The 23,419-nt window shown below is 39.0% G+C and overlaps 1 protein-coding gene and 1 long non-coding RNA gene across 2 annotated transcripts; both read right to left on the minus strand.

Annotated features, from left to right (window-relative positions):
• Nucleotides 1-1,546: 1,546 nt before the first annotated feature.
• Nucleotides 1,547-2,751, minus strand: LOC122278104. Its single transcript, XR_006229292.1, has 4 exons — nt 2,429-2,751; nt 2,228-2,336; nt 2,037-2,100; nt 1,547-1,807 (listed from the first exon to the last, which is right to left on the minus strand). It is a non-coding gene; the product is annotated as an uncharacterized LOC122278104 (long non-coding RNA).
• A 15,089-nt stretch (nt 2,752-17,840) lies between these two features.
• Nucleotides 17,841-21,160, minus strand: LOC122278196. Its single transcript, XM_043088323.1, has 4 exons — nt 20,535-21,160; nt 20,277-20,426; nt 18,794-19,443; nt 17,841-18,692 (listed from the first exon to the last, which is right to left on the minus strand). Exons 1-4 carry the CDS (start codon nt 21,061-21,063, stop codon nt 17,955-17,957), a joined length of 2,067 nt encoding a protein of 688 aa, XP_042944257.1. The 5' UTR covers nt 21,064-21,160; the 3' UTR covers nt 17,841-17,954.
• Between the last annotated feature and the right edge of the window lie 2,259 nt (nt 21,161-23,419).

Below are 23,419 nucleotides of genomic sequence, written 5' to 3' on the forward strand. Positions count from 1 at the left end.
GCACAAAGCTGCGTCCAGAATGATTAGTGTCATTCCGTTGGCTGTCTTAAATCCGTTAAAAAAATGTTATTTATCATCTAACGTAACGTCAAATAAAGTGGAAAATAACAAATATGTCAATCACTTGATGCTGCCTACTCCACTAAAACGATAATAAATATAAGCATCAGTCCACATCGCTTATACATGTGTACGTATTATAAATCTTTTATGCCAGCCACATAATTAGAAAAATACATTATTTTTTTTTTATTGGGGTCACCCTTTCTATGAAAAAGAAGAGAACTTCATTTAATGAATCGTATAAATATATATCTATATTTATATATATATACACACATACGAGTGAAAGTAACATCACTCATATATATATATATATATATGCATACGTACATATATATGTACAAAAATCATCGACACCTTAACGAATGAAAACCCTTCAATATTTTCAAGCAACCTTTACTTTCCATAGGAATTAATTCATTAACGTTCCAAGTGGCTGGTACGTACGTAGTACTGAGAACCTGCCTTAATTAGAGTACTCTTAATGGATTATTTATCTTATTTTTTAAAATATATTATTAATTATTTTTTAAATATTAATTTTTAAAATATATTATACATTAACTTATATATCTTTTTTTATATCATTTAAATATTATAGTTTTTAATCTTTTTTATTCATAAATAAGAGAAATAATTTAATCTTTACACAATAGGAGAGGAGAAAGTCTACAGATAAAAAAGAAATGATTAAAAAAAAATTTACAATTATAAACAGTTACTACTAGATGTAATACTGTAGCTAATTAAAAATTACAGATAGAACAAATCATCCATTGGATTCCACTTTTAGGCTTCAAGATATTATACAAAAACAGGAGATTTTACGTAACCCGTTGGCAATACTCTTAACAAAGAGTTTTATTATATATAAATATAGTCGCGTATTAATTTATATATTAATATTGATTTATTCATATTTAAAATTTAAATTAACATTATTTTTAATAAAATTTATTTTTTAATTAATTATATTATATTAATATATAGATTAATACATAATTATATATTTTTCTCTTGACAAGCTACTCATGATTAGGGGTGTTCAACCAGATCCGGATCCGGATATCTGGCCATAACCGGATCCGGATCCGGCTTTTAAAAACCGGGCGGTTATCCGCCCGGATTCACCCGGATTCCAATCCGGGCGGATAACCGGATTTAATCCGGATATCCGGATTATAACCGGATACCCGGTTTTTTGAAAATTTTACCTTAAAACCCGGATATCCGGGTTATAACCGGGTTTAATCCGGGTTTTTTTTTTTTTTTTTTTCAAAGACTTTAAAACTCTAAAAAAAAAATTTTAATCTGATATCCTGTTTCAATTGCCCAATTTGTTTTAAAAAATAATTTAAACACATTTTATAAGTTTAAAAAAAAAAAAGTAAATTAAAGAACAAAATAAATAAAAATGCAAAATAGATAATATTTTTGTTTAAATCTCAATGCAAAACAGAAATTTACAAAGAACAAAATAAAACATAAATTTACAAAGAAAAAAATAAATAATAATACATTATACCTAATTAAACTAATATAATGCTGCTACTATTTCAAAAAAAACAAAAAAAAATTACAATGAGGAACCAAATCAGGTCCAAATCAGCATCAATCTGGACTTTAGGCTATCTTCGTCTATCAGGTCCAAATCAGCATCAATCTGGACTTTAGGTGAACTTTTTGTGGCCTTCTTGGTAGCAAACGAGGAACCAATCTTCCAAGAAGGTTTCTTAGCCTTGACCTGGGCAAAGAGGACACCAAAATTCAACTGACTAGCCAAACATCAATGTTCAAGAAACTGTATAATCAATGTTCAAGAATTTTTTAGACTTTCATTTTACAATAAAAGAACTAACTCAGAAAACCCATTAATAGAGCTTAGTTGAAACAAGGTGTGTAAAAGCAACTTCAGCCTCTTCTATATTAAAAAATATCATTAATCAAGCTTTCTATTAGTTTTGAAAGCATACCCTTTGAATGATCAAGCAATGTTCCAGCTGTTGCTGAATAAATCAACTCCCATGTTGATCAATACTGAATTAAACACGAATCCAAGATTATTACTTTCACAACAAAGAGTAAACAAAAAAAAAATAGCAATGTCATTTAACAAGAACTGGTTGATTTTAAAAGAATGAGATCAAAGGAAGCCAAGGCTTACTGTCATCTCAACAGTACTATTGCTGTTCAGGACAGTGAATTTCCAATCAGGAACGTATGTCCCATAAATTACAGCCAAGTAAACAATAAGAACACTTGCTGCCACAAGCCTGAAAATTAGAACAGAGAACAATTTTAAAATCGACTTTATTAGGAAATTTTTCTCATGAATTTAAGACAAAAAACACTTCCACAATATTACCAGTGCCAAAAGTACAACTTGAATACAGAGAACCAGCTGGACGCTGGATCCTTGCCTCGGGCATCTGTTGAAAAGATTTCCACCAGTGCCACAACCAAATATCCAATAAGCCCATTTATGGTCAAAAGCAGAATAATACTAATAATAAAAGACAATGCAATGTGAAATATTTCTCTGACGGGCTAACAGGATATCTAAATTTCAGGTCAGGCCAAAAGATTTATGGTAATATCAGAGCTTCTCCTAACTCAAAAACAGTGTCACATGAAGACTACAGGGATAAACTAGATTAAAATGTATGCTGCTTTCTGCTTTAGTCTTGGGCTATAAGGAAAGGTGAGGGAAAGGTAACTAGATTATATATATATATGTGCAGGTAAGTTTCACTTTCGTGTGGGCATGCAGTGGGCTTGCTGAAGCCTGCAGGCAACCGTATGATTATGCATATATGGGTGATATATATGTAGTATCTTATCTCTGAATAAAACCTGTATATGGCGTTTGGAATATGTTTTAAGAAGTTGCAAGCTGTGGTGAGTGTTTATCCAATTATATATCCGTAATATATATGCCTATGCCTGGATCAAAACTTTGTTAAATTTGAGTTCATCATCTCGATTTGCTTATTAAATGGCTGGTTGTTTTCAGATATAAAATTATAATCATTGATTCATTATTAAATTATATAATTTGTATAAAGTTCAATCAACTTATAATAAGAGCCAACTTTTCCACTAAGCAAGTTAGGTGGCTGTCTAAGGCTCTACAGTGGAAGAAGACTCAATAAATTAAAATGAGAAGTAATAAAAAAAATTGAAAAAAAAAATGAAATATCTAAACTCTCAAAGAGACATTAATACTGCTAAGATTAAATAAATTATCTCAACTTCAATAAAATAAGCCAAAGACATTTGAGAAACCAAACGGCCCACGCCAAGGAAGAAGGGACTGCTATATTTTCAAACAGCGAAAACCCCTCCCATGTTTACATTTCCTACCTTATATTGGGCTTAATCGAAGAGACTCCAAAGACTAACAACACAGAATATATGAATAAGTGATCCACGAAAACCCCTCTCGCAAGCAGGCAGAATAATGCTAACAACACAGACAATGTTGGGGTCACCTTTATCGTGGGAGCACATCACTAATCAGGTACTTAACCCAGAGAAAAAAAAAAAAAAAAAAAAAAAAAAAAACCAACTGAGAGAGAGGCAGAGACAAATCAAACACAAACCCAGAAAAAAATCTAACTAAACCGATAGAGAGACAGAGACAGAGAGACCAAAAGCATGAAAAAGGAAATCCAACCAAACCGAGAAAAAAAATCTAATACAAACCCAAAAAAAAAAAAAGCCAATACAGACCTAAGCGAAAATCCAATACAAACCCAGAAAAAAAAAACCAACCAAACCGAGAGAGAGATAGAGAAAGAGAGATTAACATACCGTATGCTTCGAGAGAGTTGAGAGACAGCGATGAGAGACGGCACGGCTAGGGTTGAGAGAAGACTGAAGTTGAGTGAGGCTTAGCAATCCGTTCGAGCCTTCGAGAGAGTTGAGAGGAAAAGAAATGAAAGAGACCGCAACGGTATCGTTTTCGGCAAAAATAAAACCATGCGGATCCGTAACCCGGTTACGGATTACCGGGTTTTACAACCGGATCCGTAACCGGATCCGTGTTTTATAAATCCGCCCGGGAGTAATCCGGGCGGATAGCCGCCCGGATTCACCCGGATCCGGAAAAAATCCGGTCCGGATGCACACCCCTACTCATGATAGATCGAAGTGATCCTGATCTGTAATCTGGTTTGCTTTCTGGAACATCATGACTCCGTCAATTTGCATTGATCTCCGTGCTTCTCACTTCCCACGCCACAACCAAATTAATGACATATAATTAAAGAATCATCAGACTCCATAAAGGTAGTTTTTGTATCCAGTCAGGCTCGGCCCATTTCGCTAAAATTGGAGGCCCGTGACTTGGCGGGTCACGAAATGAAATTGGAAGGGATCCGAGCCAACCCAGGAAATGAGGAGGCGCAGCATGCTCTCAGACACACTGCATTAACGAGGGAAAGGCCGGTCGAAATCTTCTCTCCAACACGATCAGCCGCATTAAATACGACATCGACCACACTATACTAGAGTTTGCAAGGTCCTGTCAGGAACGGGCTCATCAAATGCGAGGTCATACCATCCAGAACAGAAAGTGATCGTTACAAAGACAAGAAATATAGATATTCCTCAAAAGACAGAAGTATAAATAAAATAAAACATGAGGTGAATGAGTAGACTTAACCACTATCACAAAACTTTGAGCTCTCTTTCTCTTTTACAAGCATTCCATGGTGTTTGGAGCTAGTAGCTACAAAACATGTCTTTTAACAATCCACATCAAGATTTTAAAAAAATCATGAAGTTCGAGATGCACATGAACATCGCACACGCTATCATTTAATACAGCTCTAATTTATTAATTTATTTTTTGGCCCTTTCCATAATGATTTGTTGAAAAGCTCGCCACATGTATAGCCTCCATATATACCGGACTGAGAGCAAGTGATCTTAATAAGGGCTGAACACCCGACCTGAAAACAAAGTTTCCGACCCGGCCCGATTATACATAATTTCGAAACATAAGCTTCCGAACCGATCCAAATACCCGATCCTGATTTTTTCAAAAATTAACCGATTGCCCGATTTTTTTTTTTTTAAAATTAAAAGATTGCTCACAGGGCCACATGTTGTTCATTATTTGCATTAAATCAATATATTTTTATCATTTTTTGTTGATGTTAGAGACTCTAATATGGTTCATTTTTGTTTTAAACTTACTCTTTTAAGGCTTTTGTTTTGGCCCTACAGTAGCATCTTTCTAAAGACGCCCTCAACCTTAAAAAATTCTTCAATATATAGTGAAAATTTGAGATAGGGAAAAAGACTCCAGTTCTGGGTCAGTAACGTATATACACCAAATGGTTTCAATTGAAAAAGTTGAGCTCTTAATCCTCTTAAACCAATCCAACCAGAATGGTAGAATCTTATTACTGATGCTCTTTAATATAGTCAATGGGAATCAGTCACATGATAAGCACCTGATCATTAAATATGAATTTTTAAATTTCTGTCCAACTTGATGTAGGCTTACGTCTAGAAGAGTCAGTCAAGACAGGCAAGAAAAACCTTATTTCCAACCCACCAAACCTCAACTACAAGTACAAATCCCAGTCATAAGACATGCATTAAATATACCTCATGTTATCATTTCATTCATGATTCAATTGGTTACAAAGTTCATAGTTTATAGAAAAAATAAATAACATGATGCACTACAACTTAATAAAATAAAAATAGCTAAAAAAAAAACTGAAGCACATTGTTCTATTTAACAATTAGTCTTAGAATGCAAGAGAGAACAAAATCTTGCATTATGCCTAACTTCCAAACAAAAATTTCCAATTCTTTCTCTTTAACATCATCATATTCCTACTTCTGTTGCAAACTTCCAAGTGTGATGGCCTCATAACACCATCTGGTAAGCTCATCTCATCATAAACCTACATAGGCAATTCAAAATAACATAAATGAGTCAATGACCATTAGTTGGTTGTGAGTTTGAAATGAGGATTCACAATAGCCAGCATATATAGAAAACGATCAAATAAGGAATTTCAATAATCACCATGAGTTCAAGTTAGGAAAATTCAAGTAATCTTCAATCGGCCTCATTCAAAATATTCATCAAAGTCATCTCTACATGAAAACAAAATTACGTTAAAAATATAATTAATTAAAATGACTATATGAAAATATTCTTGAAATATGAATCTTACCAGTTTCTAACTTATAGTTTTCCGCATCTTCTATTACATTTTGGGAGTCATAATTAACAAAGGGAGCCATCAACCAATTTTGTGTACAAATAAGAGCTTCAACTGTTGCAGGGGCCAATGAGCTATAAAATGAATCTAAAACACGACCACCAACACTAAATGCCGACTCAGAAGCAACAATAGTTATGAGAATAGCTAACACATCTCGAGCTATATTGGCAAGGATCAGAAAATTGATTGAATTCATTTTCCACCACATTAAAATATCAAAGTTGGGCGTCAATCCTTCAAGGCTCCCCATAAAATATCGATCCAACTTTGATTTGGACTCTACGACACCCTTTGATGCTTGATAGTGCCGATACATACTATAAATATCTACATCATTATAGGACATTGTGTTGCTTTGAGTTTCACCAACACTTGAACTTACATTGGATTTTGAATACTGTTTATACATCTGCTCAATCATCCTCATTAACCTTGTAACAAGTTCAAATGCTCACTCATGGTCAAGAACCCCTGTGAACCAAAACTCCAAAACTTCCAACTTGGAGCGCGGATCAAGAATAGCCGCAATAAATAAGATTTTGTTTACTTTCTCAAAATTCCTCCCAATACTTTTCATATTTCTTAAGCATCCTCTCCGACATAGTTTTCAACATATCATCATCACCCACAAAAAATTTAATCAAATGATTATAGATTGAAGATATTTCTCTCATAAACAAATGTAAAGTTGCATAAGTTGAGTCTAAAATTTACAAGGTGACATCATAGAAAATCTTCAAAAATTGTACAAAAACTTTGACTATTTTCCAATCATCTAAAGTTGGTGGTCTTCTCCAACCTCACATAAATGCTGACCAAACTGATTGTCTACATCCTGCATCACCTCAAAAGCCGCATAATATTTGAGAGCCGTACTCAACATCAGATATGTTGAGTTCCACCTGGTTGGAACATCAAGAGAAAGAAGCGCACCACCCAAGATATTTTGTCTCTCCGCACATGACTTGAAATTATCAAGTCTTGCAGGAGAAGATTTCACATATTTTACCACATTACGAATTTTCACAATTGATCTATCAATTTCTTTCAAGCCATCATGGACAATAAAATTCAAAATATGTACACAACATCTAACATGCATAAGGTCATTGTCTAATACCAAACATTCTCTAAGTTTGGTAATCTTCCTCAAAAAATCAATGGCCGTAGTATTAGAAGATGCATTGTCTACTGTGATTGTAAATATCTTCTTTATACCCCATCTAAGTATAGATGACTCGATCTCTCTTCTTATTGTTGTTCTTTTATGATTAGGAACTTTCATAAAACTTATAATTCTTTTATGCAAGACCCAATCATCATCAATAAAATGGGTAGTTAAGATGTTATGCACATATAGTTAAGATTTTGCACTGATGTCCACATGTCAGTAGTGATGCAAATCTTATAATCAGATGCCATAAATATATCCTTTAACTTTTCTTTTTCTAACAAGTACATTTTCATACAATCTCGCATAACAGTAATGCGAGAGGGCATTGGAAATCTAGGCTCAACTGTAGCTATAAAGTCTTTAAATCCCTATTTTTCTACAAATCTAAATGGTAGCTCATCCACAATTATCATCTTAGCTACCACCAACCTTATTTTCTGCTCATTATACTTGGCAGGTCCAAAACTAGGACTGCTAGTTGTACCATCCACCCCATCCCTCTTAGGTCCGGTCATTTTTTATTGGGGGTTAACCTTTCCAATCTCAATAAAGGCCTTACAATTGTCATTGTGGTACCTCAAGGATGAAGTACCTTGTTTTTTAGAATAACATAATAAAACCTTACCACAGTAATTACATGTAGTTTTGTGAACATCGGTGTCCCCATCCTCAATCCTAGAAAAATGAAGCCATACATCTGATCTACCTTGAGATCTTTTGATAGGAGGGCGAACGTGAGAATGAGTAGTTGTAGGGAAAGAGTTATCCAAATAGATTACATCAGGGATTGATTCAGACTCTGACGAAGGCATAGCATCACTAGATTCCATAACTGAAATTTGACATAAAGAAAGTATCATTAGAAAATAAAAAATAATGTGTATATTTAATAAAAAATAACGTATTAATCAAAATAATAGAAGAGTAAGTCATAAATTGAATAAAGAGACATGTTATATATATAACTTGTGTATATTTAAATATATATCAAACTAATGGTTAGAGAAAAGCCCACAAACAAAAATTTATATTCAAATATATATTCATGTGGGCCATCGATGTAGGACTTAATTAGTACCAACTGCAATCATTAATTGCTTTAATTTGATCACTTACATCACAATATATATGTGGTGGTCAATCTAGTTTTTTATTGGACTTGACTCTTTCTACTGTACAAGTTTAAAAGGACAAGAAAATAAAAATGAAGCAGGAGCCATAAGGAGAATATGCCCTGAATCTTCCCCTCGATTAAAAATATTACTCTGGTAACAGTATCCAAGCATGTTGATAATACGTAAAGATCAAATCCTTATTACCAGGTGTCGGTTTCAATCCATACGGAAGCTTACTAATCTTAAATAAAGGGTCATCTTACTAATCTGAAATTTTTAGCAGCCGAAAGCACACCGGAAGCTCCTCCATCCGTACGCGAGAGAAAGAGAGAGAGAGAGAGAGAGGGGGGGGGGATTTGAAAGATTTTTCAGCATTTGCCCAAACCCAAACCGAGGATCTGAAAAAAGAATGGCCGGGAATATCTGCTTAATCGTCGGAAACTGTGTACGATTTTATTCAGGAACTCAAACCAAATGAATGGTGTCTGAGTCTTAAGGAACACCATTGACGAACCAAAAAACCCAAAATCTCAACATCATAAAGATCCAACATCTAAAACTTTAGGAATAAAGAATCTATTCAGGATTTCGTGTTACCTAACTTATCTTGTATGATGGCTGAAGAGTGAAGACTGAAATGAAATGGAGGCAGAGGCACTGGGTAGTGCTGGAGTTGTAAGCCGACTGAACTGCTGAAGGATGAAGTAGGTTAAAACTTGAAAGTTAAACGGTAAAAATAAATAAATCGAATATCGGATAATAACCGGATCCATTTTATCCGAATAAAACCGGTTCGACATTTCATCATTCTTACCCGTTTTGGTTCGGGTCGAAAAATTTCGGGTCGGTTCGGGTCGGCCTGGATTAAATGTACAGTCCTATTAATAATATATATATACATATAGAGAGAGAACCTGGAGACCAGCCCATCTGGTTTTAGAAGAAAACCAGCCCTCCAATAGAAGCCAGCATCTTATCACCGTTACCATGCATTTGCCTACACCCGAACAGCAACCCGTGACCCCGATAGCAGAGAATACGCTCTTCGTCATTCCTAGTTTCTATTACCTCTGCTTCTTGTACGACTACGATCACATCTGCACTTCTAATGGTAGAAAGCCGATGGGCCACCACTATAGTTGTTCGTCCGACCATGACATGATCTAGTGCCTCCTATACACTTTTTTCAGACTCAGCATCCAGTGCACTCATTGCTTTGTCCAATAAAAGGATGGATGGGTTCTTCAGTATTCTCTGGGATATTGCAATCCTTTACTTTTGCCCACTTGAAAGTTGTATTTCTCTCTTACCAACCTGCAACAAAGGCTCTCAATTACTCTTCCTTGCCATGTATTTTATGCAAGTGATTATTTTAAGCCTTCAACAATTCCAGAATCTAAATATCAAGGAGAAAATGGCTACCCAAGTCTCAAATTCTTGAGATTTCTTACTTTCTTGCACTCTGTCCCTTAAAATTCCCAATGTAAAAGTTATTACCTTTTTTATTTATTTGTATGGGTATAGCTTGCCTCCAGTTACAATTTTAGCAGGATATGTCCTGTTAAAATTCAAACGCCGACAATGAATGTAACTTCAACCTTTGTGTAATAGTATGATCAGTCAAAAGTTTTAGCCTTTGTGTAATAGTAATTAATGTAAAAGCAGTAAAATATTTTTTTTTTCTTTTTTTCCTAAATTTCTGACTCTTACGTCCATCCCTCCCAGTGTTTCTTTTTCTCCTAAACATGGCAGCGACGATAACAACTACAATCGTAACAAGAAGAAGTAGCGTAGCTACTAGTGGGAAGGATTATATCCAAGCAAAAAGTTGAGACTTGCTGGGTTATCAAATCAAAAGCAACCAAGTTGAATACTCTCAAGATAATCCATTAGAGGACGTTACAACCGTAAGTGTTAAGTGTTTAAGAAGAAGCAGTGCAACTATGGGTTCCCAATAAGAGAAGAATTTAAGGAAATATTACAGTAATTGTGACGCCCCCAAAATCCCCACGCCCGAACACGGGAAAATTGAGACGTCCGGATGGTGACAACCCGGGTCACCATCCCATCGACAGGTGCCGAGTGTGTGCAAGGCAACAGATGTGTACAGAGAAACACGCAGCGGATAACGAAAGTCATAACTAAGTACTAGAATTTTTCTTAACGTAATACAAGCTGTTTAAAACGTACATAGATAAATATTACAAAACACGAATACAGTTTTAAACAAATATAAAGATAGCATCAGCAACCCGGCGGAGCCGCATCCTCGGGCTCAGCCTCCTCCTCTTCGTCCTCTAACTCTGCACCAAAAGCTACGGAATCACGAATGGTACCGCAGGTAAGCAAAACCCAAACACTACCAGATAAAAACACATAAAACTCATACAAGATGCATGAAACATGCCCAATGCACAAAGCCCACAAAAACCCAAGTTTTCCACACACGCCAAAAAACCCATTTGGCCCAAAAGCATATCCTTTCTGAAAAACACGCCAAAAGTCACATTTGGCCGCCGAAAGTCCATTTGGCCCAATATCTCGCCAGAAGTCCATCTGGCCCACGCCAAAAGTCCCATTTGGCCTCATAAACCATTATCCAATTTTAACCGTATGCACCATGACCTCCCCTAGGGGTCATCCGCACACCCTGGCTCCAGTGTCACACCGTAGAGTACCACCACGCATGTGACACCTAACGAGCGATGCCCAGTTCCGCGCCTCCCGCGCGTGCGTAGCCAAGCACCCTCTAGCCCTCGCCAGCGAAGGGCCACGGAGTCGGTGAGTAGGGCGATGCCCGGTTCCGCGCCCGGCGCGTTCGTAGCCAAGCATCCCCTAGCCCCGCTCCCGTCATCTCTCTCGACAACTCAGGGGACATCACTCAGTTTATTCAGCTCCCGAGTGACCAGAGGAGCTCCACCGAGATAATAACCCATCCCGGCTTGGGCTCGTGATACACACGCACCCGTAAAACCACTCACGCCAATACACAGGCTTTTCACACGTGAACAAAAACACACATGCATGCACCATGTAATGCCAAATCAATGCATAACAAAATAACCAACCAACATAAATCAATTAAACAGACAACTCCGTCCTCCATCCATGGTGCATGCGCTATATGCACTCAGTCCGGAATCAACAGACACCCTGAAACTCCTCGGACTCAGTCCGGAATCAACAACCAACAACAGTAAATAATTGAATGAGCAATATGTATTAAAATCTGAAAATAGGGTTTGGAAAATACTTACAGCGCTATACGGCAATATTAGAAAACAAGCGGCGTTGCAAGCGGCGGAAAAACAGCAACGTCACAGTGAAAATTCACTGTGGCCGTGGGTCTGAAAAACCCACTTTTGAACGGGGACAAACTAGGACACGAGATTGATATGGAATGGTCTAGGGATGGTTGTGAAGTTAATGGAAGTGACGGACGGTCGTGGGTGGCGGCGGAATGGCCGGAAATGGCCAAAAAGAGCAAATCGGAAAACAAGCTCGTGGGAGCTGCTCCGGTGGTCGTTGGAGGCCGGAAATGGGTGGGTTAGGACGGCAAGGGACCGGTGATGAAGTGGTGAAGAAATGGTGGCCGGAGGTGGAGCGACGGCGGCGGTTCGGAGTGAAATCCGTGGAGGCTTGTTGGGCTTTTTTCCGGCCAAATGGCCGGCCGGTTGGGGGTGGTTTTCGGTGGGGAGGCGCACCGGAGGGAGGGGAAGAGAATGGGACCGGTGGGGGTCCGGTTGGTGGCCGGACGACGCTGGGCTGGAGGAGAGAGAGAGACGACGCGGGGGAGAGGGAGGAGAGAGAGAGCTCGGGGGGGGAAGCCGATCGGGGAGAGAGAAAAAAGAGAGAAAAAAAAGAAAAGAAAAGAAAAAAAAGAAAGAAGAAGAAAAAAAAAGAAAAAGGAAAAAGAAAAAGAAAGGAAAAAGGGAAAAGATGTAGGGAAAAGATGAGGTCCAATCCTCATTTCGGGAAGCAAAACTAACCCGCCAAAAAGATTAAAAACCACAAAACAACTAAATAAAACACAACATCAAATAAACTAAATTAAATTGAAAACCAATTTTAAAAACGCGAATAAATTAAAATAAATAGCTAATATATTAATTAAAATAAAAACAAATATTTCAGCGAAAATACACTCAAAAACGGGTCATCACATCCTCCCCTCCTTAAAAACAATTTCGTCCTCGAAATTGCAAGATCACCACCAACTTAAACCAAGCCACACAAACGTACATAAGCCAACTGTGATAAAAAAAACAAGATACATACCTTCTTCATTCAAACAAATACGGGTACTGCTCCCTCATGTCCGCTGCTCGCTCCCAAGAGAAGTCTTGAGCTAACGGATCTCCCCAAGCCACTTTAACTAAAGGTATCGTCTTGGACCTCAACTGTTGCTCCTTCCAATCCAAAATCTGCGACGGAACAACTTCGTAAGTGAGATCCGGTTGCAACTGAACACCTGCTGGGTCGACGAAACGTGGCTCTTGCTGCCCAAAGCTCTTCTTCAGGGATGATACGTGGAAGACATCATGAACATCCCCGAAATAATCTGGCAAGGCAACTCTGTAGGCGACGGACCCTACTCTCTCCAGAATCTGAAAAGGGCCGACGTACCTCGGATCTAGTTTCCTTTTCTTACCAAAACGCTTAACACCTCTCATGGGAGAGACTTTAAGGTACACCCAATCACCAACTTCAAATGACAATTCTCTCCTCCTGGTATCAGCGTAGCTTTTCTGGCGACTCTGAGCTGCCGCCATTTTATCTCTAATGATCCGGACTTGGCTTTGCATTTCCTGAATTATTTCGGGTCCAATTACCCTACTCTCCCCAACTTCACCCCAACACAAGGGCGACCTACACTTTCTCCCATAAAGAGCTTCATAGGGAGCCATCTGAATGGTCGCATGGTAGCTGTTATTGTAGCCAAACTCAATGAGCGGCAAGTGATTTTCCCAACTTCCTTGGAATTCCAGGACACATGCTCGCAGCATGTCTTCCAGAGTCTGAATGGTGCGTTCTGACTGGCCGTCTGTCTGCGGGTGATAAGCAGTGCTGAACTTCAACTTAGTACCCAAAGCTGCCTGCAAACTCTTCCAGAAATGCGATGTGAACCTCGGGTCTCGATCCGACACTATAGTCTTTGGTATGCCATGTAGCCGCACTATCTCCTTGACATACAAACGGGTCAACTTACCCAAAGAGTCGGTGTTGTTAACAGGCAGAAAATGAGCACTCTTCGTTAACTGGTCCACGATCACCCAAACAGAGTTCTTCCCACTAGGCGTTCTCGGCAAACCCACTACGAAGTCCATCGTGATGTCATCCCACTTCCACTCAGGTATAGGGAGGGGTTGGAGCATGCCTGCAGGTCTCTGATGCTCAGCCTTTACCTGACGACACGTGTGGCATTTCTCCACATATAAGGCAACGTCCTTCTTCGTTCCATCCCACCAGTAATGCTTAGGCCATAGTCCACAGTTTGCTTTAGGTAGCGTAATATACGCTTGACAGATTGCCAGTGGGAGACAGAAGGATTATGCATGAACTGGCAGACTCGATTTACTGAGAAAGCTAAGTCTGGTCTGGTAAAAAGGAGGTATTGTAAACTGCCTACTACACTCCTATAAAGTGATGGATTGTTCATGGCAGTGGAGTCAAAAGCTGAGAGTTTAGTTGAAGGAGACATCGGGCTACTCACTGGCTTACAGTTAGCCATATTAGTTTTCTGCAGTAAGTCAAGTATATATTTTCGCTGAGTCAAGACAAGGCCAGAGGGGTTTCGGTGACATTCAATCCCTAAGAAATAATTGAGAGGACCAAGATCCTTTAATGGAAAATCATTCCCGAGTATATGAATAAGCTGAGTAAGAGCATGTGAATCGGATCCAGTCAATACCACATCGTCTACATAAACCAGAAAATAAATGACCACCGATTGATGACGATAGATGAACAACGAAGTATCTGATTTTGACACAACAAAGCCCAACTCCAGTAATTTCTGACTTAAACGTGCATACCACGCACGAGGGGCCTGTTTGAGGCCATATAATGCTCGGTTTAATTTGCACACATAATGGGGAAACTGAGGATGAACAAAACCGGTAGGCTGAGACATAAAAACAGTTTCATCAAGTGATCCATGCAAAAAGGCGTTTTGCACATCTAATTGATGGATCGGCCACTGAGAAGAAATTGCAATGGAAAGTACCAACCTGATAGTGGTAGGCTTTACGACCGGACTAAAGGTCTCCGAATAATCCAGGCCTTCAAGTTGACTGTAGCCTTTGGCTACTAGTCGGGCTTTGCGTCGCTCGATTGATCCATCCGAGAGAAATTTGGTTATGAAAATCCATCTGCATCCCACAAGATTCTGAGAGGAGGTGGGAGGAACTAGAGTCCAGGTGTTGTTGGAGAGAAGAGCATCAAATTCCACTTGCATGGCTTTCCTCCATTCGGGAAATTTGGACGCAACAGTGACTGAAGAGGGTTCATCCGGAGTGACAGCCGAGGTGACATGGGCGTGAGGCCGAGGCCAATCAATGGTGCCGTCGGTTCAAATTTTTGGGAAGTGAAGATTTGTTCTGGAGCGAGTTTGCATGGGATGGCCATTCACAGATTGCGTTGGAGAAGAAGAAGTTGTGGCAGGAAGAATTGAGCGTGCCCTAGATGAATTGGGAATTGGGGCCGTCGGGTCGAGAGAATGGGAAGGCTCAGTGCGAGTTGTGGAAGAAGGGGGGGACGTGGGCCGTGAGATTTGATTATGAGGAGTGGGCCGAGGACCATGAGTGTGAGAAGAAGTGGAATGTGAGGGGAGTGAAGGCGTTGAAGCGTTGGGCTGAGAAGCAGACCGTGAGGGGGAGACAATGGGCCGTAAGATGGGATTAGAGTCATCGAGTGGAAGAGAAGTAGGGGAATTGGAAGCATTGGAACCGGGCTGTTGAAATGGAAAGACACCTTCATCAAATAGAACATCACGAGAGACATACATTCTTGAGGTTGGAGTGTGAAAACAAAAATAACCATGATGATCAGGACTGTAACCGAGAAAAACACAGGGAATGGACCGATAATCCATTTTATGTTTATTGTATGGTCTTAGATTAGGCCAACAGAGACATCCAAAAGTTTTCAAAAATTTGTAATCAGGACATTTGTTCCACAATTTTTCAAAAGGAGATTTGTTATTTAGCACATATGTAGGGAGTCGATTAATCAAATAAACCGCAGTGGTGAATGCATCGGACCAATATTTTTGTGGTGAAGATGAGTGAGCAAGAAGAGCCAGTCCTGTTTCGACAATATGTCGATGTTTTCTTTCGACGGACCCATTTTGGGAATGAGCATGTGGGCAAGATAAACGATGAGAGATGCCAAAGGAATGTAAAACATTATTTAGTGATCGAAATTCACCTCCCCAATCAGATTGTAAGGCACGGATTTTGGTATTAAGAAGTGTTTCAACATGTCGTTTAAAAGATAAAAAAGTTTGAACTACATCGGATTTACATTTTAAAGGAAACATCCATGTAAATCGACTATAGTCATCAACAAAGGATAAGTAGTAGCGAAAACCACCCCTTGACAAAATGGGAGCAGGACCCCAGACATCAGCAAACAAAAGCTGTAGAGGAGCTGTGGTTCGAGAGTCAGAAGGAGTGTATGGAAACTGATGAAGTTTTGCTTGACAACAGGAGGAGCATAACCCAGTGTTTTGGGAGGCTTTCACTGGTAAGGATAGACTGGAGATTATTCTTTGGACAAGTTGCATGGACGGGTGACCTAAGCATGCGTGCCATTGATGTGGAGAGACTCGAACAGTGGTGAGAGCTTGAGGAGAAGCTGACTTGAATGGTAGGACATAGAGGCCGTTGCTAGTAGTTCCTTGGAGAAGGATTTTCTTGGTGCGGGAATCCTTCACATAAAAGCAAGATGAGTGAAATTCAAAGAAAACAAAATTATCTTCACAGAATTTTTCTACAGAGATTAAATTTTTTGAAATTGATGGAACATGATATAGTTGAGAGAGAAGAAGATTGCCAGATGTTGAAGGAACGGAGGAGCTGCCAACATGTTGAATGGGTAGAGAGTTGCCATCGCCTACACGGACTTGATCATCTCCCTTGTACTCAGATGAATTTAGTGACAAGTTAGAAAAGTTGTGAGTGAAATGGTGAGTGGCAGCAGAATCGGGGTACCAATTATTATCAACCGAAGATGCAGTGTCACTAAATGAGGGTGCAGACGTGAAGTGAGCTGAAATAGAAGGAGGGGGAGAAGACTGATAACTGTGATCAAATCGATAATAGCATTGAAGAGCAATATGACCTTGACGACCACAGACTTGACAAGATGGACGGGGGGAGGAGAAATGGGAAGGATGAAAACGGCCACCATTGCGACCACGGCCTCTGCCCCTGTGACCTCCCCTGTTTTGGGATATTCCCCTGCCTCGGTGACTGAAATTTGTGGTGTTTGTGGTTGTAGAGTTAGCCGAGAACTCAGGTGAAGAGGTAAGGATAGTTTGTTGATGAGAAAGTCTGGTTTCGTGGGTGAGGAGATGGCTATAGACTTGAGATGGGGTGAGGGCATCCACTCGGGTAGTTATTGAAGTAACAACAGAGTCAAAGTCTGTACCCAAACCAGCAAGCACATAAGTGATGAAATCAGAGTGGGTTAAGATTTTACCGGCAGCGGCAAGTGTATCTCGGATGAGTTTGGCTTTTTGATAGTAATCGGCAATTGAATCCGATCCTTTTTTCAGTGTGGTGAGCTGATATTGAAGTTGCATGGTTCGTGCTTGAGATTTGGACGCAAAGAGGTCCTCTAGAATGACCCAGATTTCACGGGAAGTGGAAGCATCAATGACATGAGAAATTATATTTTCCGAAAGAGAGGAAATAAGAATGGTCATGATGCCTTGATCATGCTGTTTCCAGACCAAGTATTTCTGACTTGGCTTTGTAGGATCAGCGAGTTTAGGTGCTGAAATGGTTCCATCGATGTACCCATAGACATTTTGACTTTTGAGGTAAGGCATAAGTTGCGCCTTCCACAAGAGATAGTTGTCATGGTTTAATTTCACAGTGATGAAATGGGAGGGAGAGGGAAGAGAAAACTTGGATGTTTGTTCTTCAGCCATGGAAGAAGAGTTTGGACGTTAGTCCTTACGCGGCTCGTGATACCATAATGGAAAGCAGATAAATGACAAAGCAAGGACAATTCTATGAAAATGATTCTCGTTGTCTGTGGCCATTACACAGTACATATTTATATACAATGATGGAGAATATTCTGTGTAACAGAATGGGACACGTATACTTAACTACAAACATTCTAGACTATTCCAGCTTGTGAGGTATTCGGCCTATTTGTTGTAGAAGCTGGGCTGGACTCTTCATCAGAGGCTTTATTGCTGATACTGAACAAATTGGAGCACTTAGACATGAGGACTCCCAACTGATTACTGAAAGGAATTGCCTGCATTATTTTCTTGAACAAGTACTTGTAAGTTCTTGACAGAGAGAGATAAAGGGGGAGATATGATAATGCAAAGATGGCGACTGGAAGGAAAGAAAGGGAATATAGCAAAACTTTTTCCCATCTTTCGTTGCTACGTATCATGAGGATGATTGTTGCTGCAAATGCTATCATCATCATCGAAACGGAGAGAAACAGAAATGTAAACCCTGCCATCAGCTTGTTTGGGAGAGACTGCCTGAAGTCATCCAAACGAAATGGCGCCGTGAGGATCGAAAGAAATATAACCACAGACGTCAAAGCACATGCAAGGGAGAGTACATCTGACGCGGTGAAAACCACAAAGAAAGGTTGATAGAGGAGCACTGGAAAACCAGTACTCTGATTTGGACCTCCCGGAATTGTGTAGGCTGCAGCAAAGGCTACTGTTGCAATGAGAACTGCCACAATTGAGCACCCTTCTGATGTGCGCTTTAGCCATTCTCCGGCTGAATTTCGGAGATCTTTGTTGGTACTAGCAAATAAACCTTCAGCCGTCTCATTCGTATTGTTCCGATGATCAATGAATTGGGCTTTTGTAACTAATTTAACTCGCTGCAATGACAAAGAAAAACATAAAAACCACATTGATAACATGCCAAAAAGCACTTGCTGCATTCTTAAAGCTGTAGACCATGCATGAAACGTGTAGGTACCTCAAACCAAAGCAACTCCTCCTGCAATTCAAGTGCCGGGCCTCGTAACTTTTCAGGTACATAATCCGCTCTTTTTTTACCAACCATATGTAGAATGGAATTCCCTTTGTTGTCAAATCTTCGAACCAGCCACCTCATGGGGACTTCCATTCCCAACACAAGCTTGAAAATGTCCAACTGGCGGTACTTGATAGCAACGTGCAATATAGTCCGGCCGAGCTTGTCGATGTGCTCAACTGCCTGAGGGTATGTTTCCAGTATTTCTCTCACTATCTCTACGCAGCCTGACTTAGTTGCTATAAACAATGGTGTAATTCCTCCCTCTTTCTCTTGTTGTACAGAATTACAGTTAACCAGCCGTTCTCCTCCTCCAATCTCTGAATATAGAAAATACTCGTCTGGTATAGATTTAGAAGAGAGCAAACCTCCCAGTCCCTGATCATCACTTCCCTTGTCCCGAGATGAAACATCAGACTGAGTAGTACTAGATTTTTTATACAGTGTTGGCTTACTCACATCAGTTACAGAACTAGTAGACACCCATGAGATATCTTGTTTTACTAAGATTCTGGCAAGCTCCAACGCTGAATGATCGTCTCCTTCCTCTACAACTTTATCGCCTCTGGCCCCCCAACTGCAGTACATTTTGACTGTGGAATACTAATCAAAGGTCAGCGGTTATTGTATACATGCATTTTTACATGTCCCCAGCTCTTCTAACATTTCAATCTTGTGAACATGTATACATCGCAACGCCACCGATTTACAGCTATACGACCCACTACTTTCACAAAAATCCATTAAATCTCGTCTCAATATTTCTCACCTTTTTCTCCGCGTCTCAACATCCAGACCTCCTAATTTGAAGAAGTTTTCTGAAATGTGCTTGGAGCAGTATTTATTTCGATAAGGCAATTATTAATTTATACCAGGTCATACTTTCAGATTACTAGTCCTTAAGGTATGAACTGACATTTATAATAACCATTATTCTAATGTAAAACATTCATATCTAACTTCAATTAGTAAAATGTGTAATGATCGATAGATTTTAAATTTCGTGTACTTCATTTGAAAAATGAAGGTCCCAACATGAAAAAAATTATGAAAAACCAGTTTTTCATAATAGAGTACTAGTCTACTTATTTTAAAAAGACTTGCACACCTAGAAATCGATTTTTGTGATAAAATATCCCCAAACACTATAAGCGAATTGACTTTCTTCTAACAAGCGCCATCGCAAAAAAGAGGAGGGACATCTTATTCGCCATGAACATGAGTCATAACATAAAGATATTAAACGTACGTTTCTCCTTTAAAATCAACAAATTAATTAACAATTGCATCTTACTTTCTTTGAATAACTAAAGGAATTTCTTTGTATGAATTTAAAATATCATATAAAATTATATTAGTTTTAATGAATTTACTTTTACAAAATCTGGCAGAATAATAATGAAATTGTTAATTTGTAGAGACGTACCGAATTTGGAAAATCTATGCAGGAATCCACGTCTACGCTCAGTCTCAAAAGCTGAAGGGTTGCATGAGAGGTGCTGAAGAGCTGTCATCCCAGCTTCGTCTTTTTCTTTAATTAAATGTTTGAATTCTCTAGCTATTTGCAGGGCCAGATCTGTTTACGCATGAAAAAAAATGGTGCGCTCACACAAACATAAAGCCACACGAACAAAGAAAAAAAAATCCATAGATACAAATAGTAGGTACTGGCACGGAAACTCACCAAAGTGCTGAGAAAGGATGGCGATGTGAAGAATAGTGGTCATGTCTTTCCTCTTAGTAAAAATCTCTTCCTCTTCTTTAGTTTCTGAGATCTGACTTGCGAGAAAGTTGAAACACTCAGTCTTTCCGTAGCGGGCTGCCCTAAAGAGTGCAGTTTCTCCGAGGTCGTTCTTTATTTTTAACAAATCCGGAGCTTTCTCCAGCATCATCATGGCGACCTGTGCTTTGTCGAGAGTAGAAGCCTCGTGGAGGATGGTGTTTCCGGAATTGTTTTTGCGAGTCATTTTCTCCAGATCTTCTCGACGCAAGGCTTGGAGAAGGTCACGAGCCAAGCATTCTTGTTTCGAGTAAGTAGCCTTGTGGAGCACTGTGTCGTTGTGAATGGTCAGTATGTGCATTGCGCGGTCTGGAAGAGTTTCACACAGTCGCTTCACCTCCTCCCCGTTGTCGTTCAGCAGAGATTTGTACAGCTCTGCATTTAGTTCCTGATCTGTAGCGACAACCTGCTTCTGATCTGCGTCGGAATCCATCGATCGGTTGTTCAATCGTGTGAGAGAGTGGCAGAGAGATGTAGATCGAGAGGGAGTGACACTTACGATCGTTGGGCTAATTGAAGGAATATGCCAAAGTAAAGATATCATGAGAGATATATAAGATCTATATATAATATTTGTCTGGGAATTATTACTCATCTTTTGACTTTTGGGGAGGAAAAAAACAAAACACAAAAGACTAAAGAGACTAATATACGCAATTAATTAATGGACCCAAAATAATTGAGATTCTTCGATAGTGATCTAAGAAAAAGCAGCAGATACGTGAAACATGCCATGCAAGACTATTTTTCTTTCATCTTTTGATCAAGTCGTGTCAATAATGTCGAATACTTTTCATGATGCATGCATGCATCAATCAATAAGATGATCATGCGTTAGCTATATTTGATCGTTGATCATTTAACTAATAAAAAGACCACAATAATCATAAACTAATATGCATGCACACAAGTACGACCACAATAATACTCTCTCTTTACGAGCTGTAAAGGTTTTTTTTTTTTTTTTGAGCTTTTTGTTATGAAATCATGAAAAGAGAGAGTTTTAAAGATAGAGGGAGAATGATAGAGAGCCATTCTTATTGATTCATATATCAAACTTATCAATTTCTTAAAGAATTCAACGATATATATAGGCGTACAAAGGGGACTATGCTAGCTCACTATACTAGCACTATGCACTATGCTTTTGACGACTAGATAAATGTGGTCATACAATTCAAGATAATTTATAACACTTCCCCTTTGGATGATCATATTTAAAGAATATGCCTCGTTAAAACCTTGTCAAGGAAAAACCCTGTGGGAAAAAACCAATGGCGAAGGAAAAAGAGTACAGTATTCATATGTATCGCCGAGTGCTTTAGGATTGCCTCATTAAAACCTTGCAAAGGAAAACCCAGTGGGATAAAACCTTAGCGAAGAAAAAAGAGTACAATCAGCACAAGTCTTCAAGACATTACTTCCCTTGAAAAGTGCATGATAACAGGTCTTCAAACCTCCGCATTCCAATGTTTTGCATAATCTTCTTAAATGTTGCAGTTAGTAATGCTTTAGTGAATAAATCTGCCAGATTTTTACTTCACCGTACCTTCTTGATATCAATTTCAACTTTCTTCTCATGAATTGCAATGATCTTCTTGTGTGTATCTGAAAGATAACTCGCATTTGTACATCCAACTAATTGTGGACTTGATCCATGTTGATAAAATAATCACAAATGGATCTTTCTGCTGATCACTACTCTTCTGGAGTTGTACTCTTCTGGAGTTCTTGTAAATAACACAGTTAGTGGAGAATTCATCAACATTAAACTGCTAACCTCATTTTTAATAAAAACGGTGGTCAGCCTTTTAAGATCAGACAAGCACCGCAGATTTTCAACTCCTCTGTAGGTGTCAGGCGTGCTGTCAGGTGCTGCAGCTGTCAGGCGTGCTGTTAGGTGCTGCAGCTGTCAGGCGCCTGAGCTGTCAGGCGCCGCAGAGCTATGAAGCTATATTTCGTCTCTTTTCTCTTGCTTCACGAGAGATGTTGTATCATAATTTTTTCTATAAAAGAGATATTCAGCTCATCTTCATTCGCATCTCATCTTCTTCACTTTTCTGTAATCATACTGCATTTTTATTCTACAATCTCTTTCTGCATTTTTACTCTGCAATGGCTCAGCGATCTTCTCATGGCCAATTTATGAGGTACTCTGCACCTCGTTCATCAGCTGTTCCTGCTTCTACCACAGGTGCTATCATGCAATGTAATGATCTGACTCATAGGTCAGATAATGAAGCTATCTATGAGCTTGTGAGTCTCGGTACCCGATACTCATCATCCATTGTCGCATTTTCTCAACGACTGCAATCCAGAACTTGTGGAGTTGACAATCTCCACGAGAATATTGCTATACTTCAGCGACTTCTTCTGGAGTCCAACATGAAGATAGAATCAATAAAGCAAGAGAATAGGAATTTAAAATCCTTGCTTAAATCTTCTTTTCGATTGCCCACTGCTTTAGATAGGGATGCCATGCAGATTCTTGAAGAACAAGAGCATTTGAAGAATGAAGCAAAGTGCCTTAAATTTCTGTAATTCTTGCTTCAAGATAATAAAATAATATTTCACAAATATTCATATTTGTGTTTCTATCTTTTGGTAGATGTTCTGTGTGCTCCTTTTCATTTCTTCTTTAATAATGCACACTTCATATCAAACCCATAATATGAATCTGAAATATTAATTGTATTAAAAGATGGTATTTCATGACTAATAACATCATCCATCTTCCCCTTGAAACCGCAAGGGTTTCAGATTTATATTTCAAATATGTGCAGTTTTTA

Source organism: Carya illinoinensis, chromosome 10 (genome assembly GCF_018687715.1).
Source record: "Carya illinoinensis cultivar Pawnee chromosome 10, C.illinoinensisPawnee_v1, whole genome shotgun sequence".
In the NCBI taxonomy this organism is placed as follows: Eukaryota; Viridiplantae; Streptophyta; class Magnoliopsida; order Fagales; family Juglandaceae; genus Carya; species Carya illinoinensis.